We start from the raw sequence: 11892 nt of genomic DNA on the forward strand, positions 1-11892 counted from the left end.
ATGAATGGACTAAATGTATTCACTCTCAAATCTTTTTCCACATGACAAATTGTAACCTTCTTTTACTATGTTTAGAAGAGTGTCCAGCACCTGCTTGTGTCCATAGAGATGTTACTGCTTTCCTTGTAATGTTCCACAATCTTTATGGAGACAAGCGGGTGACTCCACCAGGCTAAGTTACGGCTCAGATCTGTGCAGAGGTGAATAACTGCACAATAGATACGATGCAATACTTGGGAACACTACCGACAAAGCAATTACATCTCCAAAGTGACAAGAAAGTGGCAGTCTCCCCACCAGAAAGTTTACAAAGTGCATCTTCAAAACATTGTCACTTTTAGATAATTGTTTTAAGACTTTTTACAGAAGAAATGTCAACAAAATAGGAGTGACATTTAAATATATGATTGAAAATGTCTCAAGTTTGCATGTGGTGTTTTATTGTCATTCTTCAATCTTATTCCAGGAGTTTTTGGGCATTTTTTTCATTTGAGGGTATCTGCTCTATCAAAAGCAAATACCATCTTCTTTTAAATCATTTTTTTTTTATCTTAGGAAACTGGTCCCTGGAGGTTTTTGGTCACAATGTGCGTCGTTCTGAGATTGGTTCGACTTTATCACACCACGGTCATGCTGCTCCGGTTGTTCACAATACTCCTTCTATTTCCCAACTTGAGTTCACTTCATGCAACACTTTTATATCAACGAAGATGGGGAAGGTTTAAAGAACATGTTTGGAGGTTTCAATACATTCTGGTTTGCCTGTTCTGAACGAGATAATGTGTTGTTTTTGACACATTTTGCAATATTTAATTTGAACTAGAAGTAATTTCGCAGTTGTCTCCGCTCAGCAAACCACAGCAGCAAATTGTAAGGCCTGTAAATGTGGCACACAGAGCTGAAGGAAAATACACTTTATTACAATTTTGATTACTGGTACATTGATTCCACTTTGTCAGGCATCTCTCATCCCACAATTAACATCATCATTAGATAGACTTCCTGTCTGCTTTAGTACACATGTCCACACTCCAACCATGAATTATAAATGCTTTGTTTGTGGACTCATATTGTCTGCGATCCACAGCCAGTGCAGTTGACAGACAAGCATATGGAATAATGCGTAGGCCACGGTCAAAACATTACGCTTCCTCCCTGGAGATCTTTTCTCCTTTAGCCCTTTTATTACCCTTTGAAAACAATAGCAAAGCAGGTCTGACGCAGAGACACGTGCCAGTCGTGGATGTGTGTGGGCAGTGGAAAATGGCACAAAAATGACACAGCTCACATCTCAATAATTGAATAGACTTGTCTTTTTAATAACTGCTGCTGCAGAGTGGATACCCCAAGGGCTCACTGTTGTAATCTGTCCTGATCCCATTGCGGCTTCTGTTAGCAACAAAGGGAAGGCGATTTGTCATAGGGTGAGAATCTCAAAATGAATTGGATGTGTTGTAAAATGTATTACAGTAACCAAAAAATGTGGTTTACTACTTTACAGTGTAATGTCGTTCTGGAAATCTTACCAAACTAAAACTATAAAGTATTACAAAAATTACTAAAAGAATAAAATGCATAAATAAACGTCTTGACTTCCATCTAGTTGATCTACACACTTTTATTAACAGTAATAAAGCCCCCAAAATTTTATAAATAATATTATTATTTTTTGAATGGTCAAATAAACTGTTTTGAAGGAACATCTTCTTCTAATAAGTCTGTACTGTAAATGACACACCAAAATAAGATTTCACATACAAGTCCAACAACAAGTGATCTTACGACATGTCAAAGATGTCACAACAGAAGGTATTGAGAATGTGACACACATTACTTCCTAAGGTCGGAGGATCGACATTTAGTGTGTATATTTTGACACTTTTCAAACAAACAGTGCTGTTCTAATTGAAGCGCTCACTCAAACCACCACATGCCTCAGTTGCCCCCTGGGAACATGTTTTTGGTGTCTTGCTTATTGCAGCAGCACGTAGCTCCCTGTGTGGTTTATACTCAATGTCTGGACTCTACACCCACGTTTGTTTTTGTTTTTCCCTTTTTCAGGTTCGCAATCTGACCCTTGCGTTCCAAGCGGCAGAGAGCATTGGCATCAACCCTTCCCTGGTGAGTACCACAGACCTCCCATACACTCAGGCCCCGACAGATAGAGACAGTGACTGGATGCTGAACTGCAACTGAACAAAGGACTTAGACTGCAGCAATCAACAACTGTGTTAAGAGTGGATAAATGATGAGCAGCAATTCAATATATAATTAGTTACTTTTTTGAATACGAGTGATTATTGCGGAAGAGCAAACACCAGGAAAGACTTTAATGCAAATAAATGGTTAGATTTCATTGTTCAACCTTCAAGTACAACACTAATCAAATAACTAATCTGAATAAATACAATACCAATGTATACATTTCCTAGCCATGAGCCATGTCCACTGTTCAGTGTGTCGCTGGTTGTATTGAATTGGATTGTTAACATGTGCGCTCGGATTGATTAATTACATCACATCACATTTGGGACATTCGTTTCCAGCAAAATACCCCAAAAGGTGTTCATTGAAATAAATAATATTAAAACAATTTGAAATGCTAAGAAAAAAACTGAAAAAAGTAAAAAAAATTCCATTCCATTGTCTGGAACAGAAGTAAATTTCAGCAACTTCCCTAACCATCAATCATCAAATACCCTGAGTGTGCTTAAGATTAGGGCAAAACCTGCTCAATCTGCAGTTTCATTGTTCCATTGCGGCAAAAGTCACCAAACATACAACACTCATTATTCCACAATCCTCATTTTTCCAAATCTCCATCACAGAGATGAACTGTGTGCACAGATCAAGATGCAGCTCATTTGTCTCGACCTCAGATCCTGGTCCCACATAGAGGAGTAGGCCAAAGTTCACATTTCTTTGTAGAATTAATTCTCCATTATGTGGCTGCAGCTATAAACTTAGATAGGCCTAACTTGTTCTCATGTCATTGCATTGATAAAACAACAGTTTTTTCCCTTCTGCACAAATACAGGGCTCAGATGCAGCTGATCATCTTCCTCTGGTGTTTGAGGCCAAGACAGGCTGTTTTCTTTGGTCTCCACAGTCAGCCGTCACTGTCATCGTGGCTCTCTGTGGGTCATAATGCTAATGCTAATTTAATGAAGAACGGTTAAGAGTTAGACCTTGGATTTAGGGGACTTAGCAACTGGATCGGTTATGTTTTTAAAATAACGGTCACAAGGCAATGTAGATTTATGTACACAAGATCAACTCCTTAACCCAGGCATGTCCAAACTACGGCCCAGGGGCCAAATGCGGCCCTCAGACCAATATTTGTTGGCCTTCTGGCTTCCTGCTGAGTTGGTCCAAACATCAAATAGTACTGTTTTTTACTGTAAAATTGGCATTTTGATGTTATAACAACCTAATATTAATGCTCCAAGTCTTATTAAAAGTGTGGAGGCATCGAAACAATGTCAAATGCAAAGTTTCGAATGATTCTCTTTGACAAATTCGATATTGTCGAGTTGTTTGTGGGCCTCTGGTCCATATTAGTTTCAAAATGCGGCCCTCGGTGAAAAAAGTTTGGACACCTGTTCAGTAAGACCTAGACTTTCTGAACTTCTCACTTTATTTTGTAAAATAAATACAATATATTTTTGATTGCATTGTGTATGTGATGCTCTCTAACCTCAATACACTTTATTTAACCAGGTTTTCTGATCAGTGTTGACTTAATTCTACTTTATTTCCACTTTTAACCTGGTTTAATATTGTTTTGATGGCAGGACATGGAGGAACTGATGAGGACAGACCGGCCCGACTGGCAAAGTGTCATGCACTATGTTTCTCAGATCTACAAATACTTTGAGACCTGATCCTGTGCAGAGACACATCCTGTGTCAGCGTGACCCCTGAGCTCCAGGACTGTGCGACCACATGTCCTGTTTAACCCCTCTGACTATGGACAACACCTGAAGAAAGAACCAACAAAACTGCTACAGAGACTTCAAACACATACGCACATTGGGGAAAAGATAACATAAACCAGACGATGTTGTCAAAGCATCTTCAAACTGCTGTGTTCTGACCACACACAATAAATGGCTTTGGGCAGATTGTCTTTCTGGACCAAAACCAAGTGTCTTAAGCAGCTAGGTTTAATTGGATAAGTCTTTTGTCTGTGTCCTGCCAAACATGTCATCAAATTGCTTACAATATTGTGTCAAAGATCAAAAATGAATGTTTGTAACGTTGATCCTTGTGCCAAATCTTGTTCAAACACCACTATCTGTGCATGGTTAACTTGTAACCTTGTCTGAGTGACTCTATACGTGGTCAAATGTCCAAGTCAGTTTATGGCCAACATATGGCCTACATTCTTGTAAATATTGTTTTTCAGTTTGTACTTTGCTGAGCAGAGAATATTTTCCCAGGTTTAGTTGATCTGAAGCCTTTTGTTAGAAGAGAGAGAGAGAGAGAGAGAGAGAGAGAGAGAGAGAGAGAGAGAGAGAGAGAGAGAGAGAGAGAGAGAGAGAGAGAGAGAGAGAGAGAGAGCGAGAGAGAGAGAGAGAGAGAGAGAGAGAGCGAGAGAAGCAGCTGTATCCAATGTATTTCATAAGGTGTTTTTTTGCTTTACATAGTCACATGTGCAATAGGCTTCAACAGCTGCTTTGCAATACACCATACATTTATATAACTGTTGCATTGTCATTTACTTTTCTTTGAATTTACAGTTGACCTTGAAGTTAATATATTTTCATGCATTATACAGAGGTTTTTGGAGCTGCTGAAACAGTTTTGTATTTTCTGATTTATGGATTCTGACTAAATAAAGAAATAGCTTTTTTGGGGCCATATTTAGTCTCATGTGATTGTTTATTTTTGTTAATTATTAAAAAGGTATAAGGCTGTATCCTTGTAATTGTTGCAATTCATTTACAAAAAGTAATGGTTTCAAAAGTACAATGATGGTCTAATTAAATAACAATTTGGTGCAATATTTGTGTCTGTGTAGTACTAACTGATGTTCACATAATTATAATTATGTGAACATCTGCCCCGGACCATCAGCTCCCCACTTCGCCTGGACTCACCCATCCCCCCAGCACACGGTCCCCCTGCCAACCACTGACTGTCACAGCAGCACAGGTGAGGAGTGAGCTGAAGAGGATTAAAGTGAGGAAGGCAGCAGGACCTGATGGCATCAGCCCCAGGCTCCTTAAGTCCTGCGCAGATGAACTGTGTGGAGTTATGGAGCATGTCTTCAACATGAGCCTGAAGCTGAGGGTGGTACCACAGGTCTGAAGACCTCCTGTCTGGTACCTGTGCCTAAGACACCGCGCCCCAAATACCTCAACAGCTTCAGGCCAGTGGCTCTCACGTCCCACCTGATGAAGATACTGGAGCGGCTGGTCCTGGACCACCTCCGCTCCACCGTGAGCTCAGCCATGGACCCGCTGCAGTTTGCATATCGGCCTGGCATCGGAGTGGAGGACGCTGTCATCTCCCTGCTGCACCGCTCTCTCTCTCACCTGGAAAAGCCTGGCAGCTCTGTGAGGATTCTGTTCTTCGATCTTTCCAGCGCCTTCAACACCATCCAGCCGCTGCTCCTGAGGGACAAGCTGGAGACGGCTGTAGAGTATGACCTGGCAGAGTGGATCCTGGACTACCTCACAGACCGACCCCAGTTTGTGAGAGCCCGGGACTGTGTGTCTGACACTCGGACCTGCAGTGTGGGGGCGCCCCAGGGCACTGTCCTCGCGCCCTTTCTCTTCACCCTTTACACTGCAGACTTCAGACATGACACGGACAGCTGTGTCCTGCAGAAGTTCTCTGACGACTCTGCCATCATCGGACTCATCACGGACGACGATGACGCGGAGTACAGAGGACTGGTGCAGGACTTTGTGGACTGGTGTCAGCGGAACCATCTCCTCATCAACAGAGTCGGCTCTACCTCCTGAGGAGACTCAGGTCTTTTGGAGTGACAGGGCCACTCCTGAAGACCTTCTACGACTCTGTGGTGGCATCAGCCCTCCTATACGGTGTGGCCTGCTGGAGCAGCAGCATCACAGAGAGGGAGAGGAAGAGGCTGGACAGAGTCATCAAGAAGTCCAGCTCCGTCCTGGGCTGTGCTCTGGACTCGGTGCAGGAGGTGGGGGACAGGAGGGTCCTGGCTAGATTCACATCTATGCTGGACCATGAGTGTCGCCCCCTGCAGGACACTCTGTCCGCTCTGGAGAGCAGCTTCAGTGAGAGACTGATCCACCCTCGCTGTGTGAAGGAAAGGTTTCGCAGGTCTTTCCTTCCTGCTGCTGTCAGACTTTATAACAAAAACTGTTAGTCCTGAACACTCGCAATACTGACCTAACCATGTGCAATTCTGTCATATGTGCAATTGCTGTTGGAATTCATGTGCAATTCATGTGCAATTACTGTGAAATTCATGTGCAATCTATGTGCTGTCGTGACACATATTCATGTGTAATTACTGTCGTGATCACATGCAATGGTATTTATGTATTTATTTATTTATTTGTCTATGGGAGTTTTTTATTTATTTATAGGAGATCTTCTACTGAAAGTGTTTTTCAGACTTCCTATAAGTGATCTGTTCTTCTGTATCTACCTTTGTATCTTCCTGCGTTGCACCAATGAAATTTCCCCATGTGGGACAATAAAGGAATATCTTATCTTATCTTATCTTATGTATATAATGTGTATAAGTATTGAGTATTAAGCCTGTGGCTGTTATGATAATTCATCTGCAAAGTACCTAGTTACTTCTACCCACTTTATTTCTTCTAGACTTCTACATTGTGAGTGCCAGATTGTAAAACTAGAGCTGTAAAATTAAGCTGCAGTTTGTGTTCAACGACAGGACAGACTCACGCTCTGCTCGCTTCTGTTGAGGTTCTCTGATCATGAGAAGTTTCTCTATGAATGTTTGCTATATTTTGTATTTTCTAATATTTTCCATTATCCATCCATCCATCCATCCCATCTGCGTGTTACTTTCAGCTGCTGCCTCACAGATTTAAAGGTGCAGTATGTAACTTTATTGGTGAAGGGTACACCACCTGCTTGTCGCCACAGCGATGGCCCAGTGTGTTCCACAGTATGGCCTTAAACTTTTCTACCTTCATGGCAACAAACGGCTAAATTGCCAGTCGGATCTGTGGAGAGGCGAACGCCCCTGCTCACAGTAAGAATGCATTTTTTTCAATGTATTTTTGTGCAATAAAAATCTGTGATTTAAAACCTGCGATGAGCTGGCCCAGCTCCTGGGTGCATCCCACCTAAAGGGGCGTTCACACCACGGCGTCCAATTGGCGCCCGACGCATAAGATGGACGCCTGTACATTTGAAGGCAGACGCCTCTGACGCTCGTCCTGGACGTCCCGGACGCGTGTCCGAGGCGTCCAGTGCACATGCGCAGTGGAGGGATTGTTGTGTTTGCCTGTGTAGCTGTGCAATAGCAGAAAAGGTGGAGAAAGTGGTGCTTTAACTTCCAAAGTCCAAAAATGGAGACGATCGGCTCCGGGCTTGTCTGGGACCCGCAGATACTTCAGAGCTGAGCAGAGTTGAGTGAATATCATTGTTTACTCCGAGAGCTGCGTCTTGAGGATGTGTTTTTATTGTTGCGGGACGTAGCACGTCACTGGAGCATAAGCTCTGATTGGCTGCTGTGCCGCGTCCGACGCTCAAAACGCAGGATTCGCACCGCAAAAACGCTGAACGCCCAAGACACGCGTCCACATTGACTTTGAATGTAAACTGGACGCTTTGGACGCAGTCTGAACAGGGCTTAAGGCTCCAGTCACCCAAGACCCCTAAAATGGGAACAAGCGGTAGAAAATGAATGAATGAATGAATACATAAAAGACTGATAAAGTTGATGCAATTCACATTCAAAACATTACAGCAAAACAGCAAGGGGCCACAAAAGTTACATACACCTTTAAGGGTACGAAGAAAGTTAACAATGTTCCATGACTCCTGGGAAACTTGATCACGTGTGGTTTTGGATTCCTAAAATGCCTTGGGGACATAATTTTGAAATTGGAGCCAGACCAGATGTAGGTAGCTTGAAAAACGAATAACTTATCCAGTACATTAAAAGAGAAGCACGCGGTTTAATTGGCGCGCAATTACGCACAGCTTAATCTGCAGAGGGATTCCACCGTTTGTGCTTTTGTTCGTCTGCGCGTGTTTGTCTGCATCTGAGCGTGTTTGTCTGCATCTGAGCGTGTTTGTCTGCGTCTGAGCGTGTTTGTCTGCGTCTGAGCGTGTTTGTCTGCATCTGCGCGTGTTTGTCTGCATCTGCGCGTGTTTGTCTGCATCTGAGCGTGTTTGTCTGCATCTGAGCGTGTTTGTCTGCATCTGCGTGTTTGTCTGCATCTGCGCGTGTTTGTCTGCATCTGCGCGTGTTTGTCTGCATCTGAGCGTGTTTGTCTGCATCTGCGCGTGTTTGTCTGCATCTGAGCGTGTTTGTCTGCATCTGAGCGTGTTTGTCTGCATCTGAGCGTGTTTGTCTGCATCTGAGCGTGTTTGTCTGCATCTGAGCGTGTTTGTCTGCATCTGCGCGTGTTTGTCTGCATCTGCGCGTGTTTGTCTGCATCTGAGCGTGTTTGTCTGCATCTGAGCGTGTTTGTCTGCATCTGCGCGTGTTTGTCTGCATCTGCGCGTGTTTGTCTGCATCTGAGCGTGTTTGTTTGCATCTGAGCGTGTTTGTCTGCATCTGCGCGTGTTTGTCTGCATCTGCGCGTGTTTGTCTGCATCTGAGCGTGTTTGTCTGCATCTGAGCGTCTTTGTCTGCGCGTGTTTGTTTGCATCTGCGCGTGTTTGTCTGCATCTGCGCGTGTTTGTCTGCATCTGCGCGTGTTTGTCTGCATCTGAGCGTGTTTGTCTGCATCTGCGCGTGTTTGTCTGCATCTGCGCGTGTTTGTCTGCATCTGCGCGTGTTTGTCTGCATCTGAGCGTGTTTGTCTGCATCTGAGCGTGTTTGTCTGCATCTGAGCATGTTTGTCTGCATCTGAGCGTGTTTGTCTGCATCTGAGCATGTTTGTCTGCATCTGAGCGTGTTTGTCTGCATCTGCGCGTGTTTGTCTGCATCTGAGCGTGTTTGTCTGCATCTGAGCGTGTTTGTCTGCATCTGAGCATGTTTGTCTGCATCTGAGCGTGTTTGTCTGCATCTGCGCGTGTTTGTCTGCATCTGAGCGTGTTTGTCTGCATCTGAGCGTGTTTGTCTGCATCTGCGCGTGTTTGTCTGCATCTGAGCGTGTTTGTCTGCATCTGAGCATGTTTGTCTGCATCTGAGCGTGTTTGTCTGCATCTGCGCGTGTTTGTCTGCATCTGAGCGTGTTTGTCTGCATCTGAGCGTGTTTGTCTGCATCTGAGCATGTTTGTCTGCATCTGAGCGTGTTTGTCTGCATCTGCGCGTGTTTGTCTGCATCTGAGCGTGTTTGTCTGCATCTGAGCGTGTTTGTCTGCATCTGAGCGTGTTTGTTTGCATCTGAGCGTGTTTGTCTGCATCTGAGCGTGTTTGTCTGCATCTGAGCGTGTTTGTTTGCATCTGAGCGTGTTTGTCTGCATCTGCGCGTGTTTGTCTGCATCTGAGCGTGTTTGTCTGCATCTGCGCGTGTTTGTCTGCATCTGCGCGTGTTTGTCTGCATCTGCGCGTGTTTGTCTGCATCTGCGCGTGTTTGTCTGCATCTGAGCGTGTTTGTCTGCATCTGAGCGTGTTTGTCTGCATCTGCGCGTGTTTGTCTGCATCTGCGCGTGTTTGTCTGCATCTGCGCGTGTTTGTCTGCATCTGAGCGTGTTTGTCTGCATCTGCGCGTGTTTGTCTGCATCTGAGCGTGTTTGTCTGCATCTGAGCGTGTTTGTCTGCATCTGAGCGTGTTTGTCTGCATCTGAGCGTGTTTGTCTGCATCTGAGCGTGTTTGTCTGCATCTGAGCGTGTTTGTCTGCATCTGAGCGTGTTTGTCTGCATCTGAGCGTGTTTGTTTGCATCTGAGCGTGTTTGTCTGCATCTGCGCGTGTTTGTCTGCATCTGAGCGTGTTTGTCTGCATCTGAGCATGTTTGTCTGCATCTGAGCGTGTTTGTCTGCATCTGAGCGTGTTTGTCTGCATCTGAGCGTGTTTGTCTGCATCTGCGCGTGTTTGTCTGCATCTGAGCGTGTTTGTCTGCATCTGAGCGTGTTTGTCTGCATCTGCGCGTGTTTGTCTGCATCTGCGCGTGTTTGTCTGCATCTGCGCGTGTTTGTCTGCATCTGAGCGTGTTTGTCTGCATCTGCGCGTGTTTGTCTGCATCTGAGCGTGTTTGTCTGCATCTGAGCGTGTTTGTCTGCATCTGAGCGTGTTTGTCTGCATCTGAGCGTGTTTGTCTGCATCTGAGCGTGTTTGTCTGCATCTGAGCGTGTTTGTCTGCATCTGAGCGTGTTTGTCTGCATCTGAGCGTGTTTGTTTGCATCTGAGCGTGTTTGTCTGCATCTGCGCGTGTTTGTCTGCATCTGAGCGTGTTTGTCTGCATCTGAGCATGTTTGTCTGCATCTGAGCGTGTTTGTCTGCATCTGAGCGTGTTTGTCTGCATCTGAGCGTGTTTGTTTGCATCTGAGCGTGTTTGTCTGCATCTGAGCGTGTTTGTCTGCATCTGAGCGTGTTTGTCTGCATCTGAGCATGTTTGTCTGCATCTGAGCGTGTTTGTCTGCATCTGAGCATGTTTGTCTGCATCTGAGCGTGTTTGTCTGCATCTGCGCGTGTTTGTCTGCATCTGAGCGTGTTTGTCTGCATCTGAGCGTGTTTGTCTGCATCTGAGCATGTTTGTCTGCATCTGAGCGTGTTTGTCTGCATCTGCGCGTGTTTGTCTGCATCTGAGCGTGTTTGTCTGCATCTGAGCGTGTTTGTCTGCATCTGCGCGTGTTTGTCTGCATCTGAGCGTGTTTGTCTGCATCTGAGCATGTTTGTCTGCATCTGAGCGTGTTTGTCTGCATCTGCGCGTGTTTGTCTGCATCTGAGCGTGTTTGTCTGCATCTGAGCGTGTTTGTCTGCATCTGAGCATGTTTGTCTGCATCTGAGCGTGTTTGTCTGCATCTGCGCGTGTTTGTCTGCATCTGAGCGTGTTTGTCTGCATCTGAGCGTGTTTGTCTGCATCTGAGCGTGTTTGTTTGCATCTGAGCGTGTTTGTCTGCATCTGAGCGTGTTTGTCTGCATCTGAGCGTGTTTGTTTGCATCTGAGCGTGTTTGTCTGCATCTGCGCGTGTTTGTCTGCATCTGAGCGTGTTTGTCTGCATCTGAGCGTGTTTGTCTGCATCTGAGCATGTTTGTCTGCATCTGAGCATGTTTGTCTGCATCTGAGCGTGTTTGTCTGCATCTGCGCGTGTTTGTCTGCATCTGAGCGTGTTTGTCTGCATCTGAGCGTGTTTGTCTGCATCTGAGCGTGTTTGTCTGCATCTGAGCATGTTTGTCTGCATCTGAGCATGTTTGTCTGCATCTGCGCGTGTTTGTCTGCATCTGCGCGTGTTTGTCTGCATCTGAGCGTGTTTGTCTGCATCTGAGCATGTTTGTCTGCATCTGAGCGTGTTTGTCTGCATCTGCGCGTGTTTGTCTGCATCTGCGCGTGTTTGTCTGCATCTGCGCGTGTTTGTCTGCATCTGCGCGTGTTTGTCTGCATCTGCGCGTGTTTGTCTGCATCTGAGCATGTTTGTCTGCATCTGAGCGTGTTTGTCTGCATCTGAGCGTGTTTGTCTGCATCTGAGCGTGTTTGTCTGCATCTGCGCGTGTTTGTCTGCATCTGAGCATGTTTGTCTGCATCTGAGCGTGTTTGTCTGCATCTGCGCGTGTTTGTTTGCATCTGAGCGTGTTTGTCTGCATCTGCGCGTG

General features: G+C 45.1%; 2 protein-coding genes across 5 annotated transcripts in view; both read left to right on the plus strand.

The window, feature by feature from the left end:
- The window catches only part of specc1 (sperm antigen with calponin homology and coiled-coil domains 1), a 56336-nt gene extending 51856 nt beyond the window's left edge, over positions 1 to 4480 (plus strand). For all 4 annotated transcript variants that reach the window (XM_072446601.1, XM_072446603.1, XM_072446602.1 and 1 more), the window contains 2 exons: positions 2062 to 2121; positions 3795 to 4480. In XM_072446601.1, the coding sequence (XP_072302702.1) occupies positions 2062 to 2121; positions 3795 to 3884 (150 nt within the window). In that variant the 3' untranslated portion in view covers positions 3885 to 4480. The remainder of the gene's footprint in view (positions 1 to 2061; positions 2122 to 3794) is intronic.
- Positions 4481 to 6823: 2343 nt separating this feature from the next.
- Positions 6824 to 11892, plus strand: part of LOC140361033 (polyubiquitin-C) — a 73037-nt gene continuing 67968 nt past the window's right edge. The window contains exon 1 of the mRNA XM_072446613.1: positions 6824 to 6827. The gene's annotated coding sequence lies outside the window, so the exon portion shown is untranslated. The remainder of the gene's footprint in view (positions 6828 to 11892) is intronic.

Source organism: Eucyclogobius newberryi, unplaced genomic scaffold, assembly GCF_026437365.1.
Source record: "Eucyclogobius newberryi isolate DKJ021-1_F unplaced genomic scaffold, fEucNew1.0.hap1 SCAF_15, whole genome shotgun sequence".
NCBI lineage: Eukaryota > Metazoa > Chordata > Actinopteri > Gobiiformes > Gobiidae > Eucyclogobius > Eucyclogobius newberryi.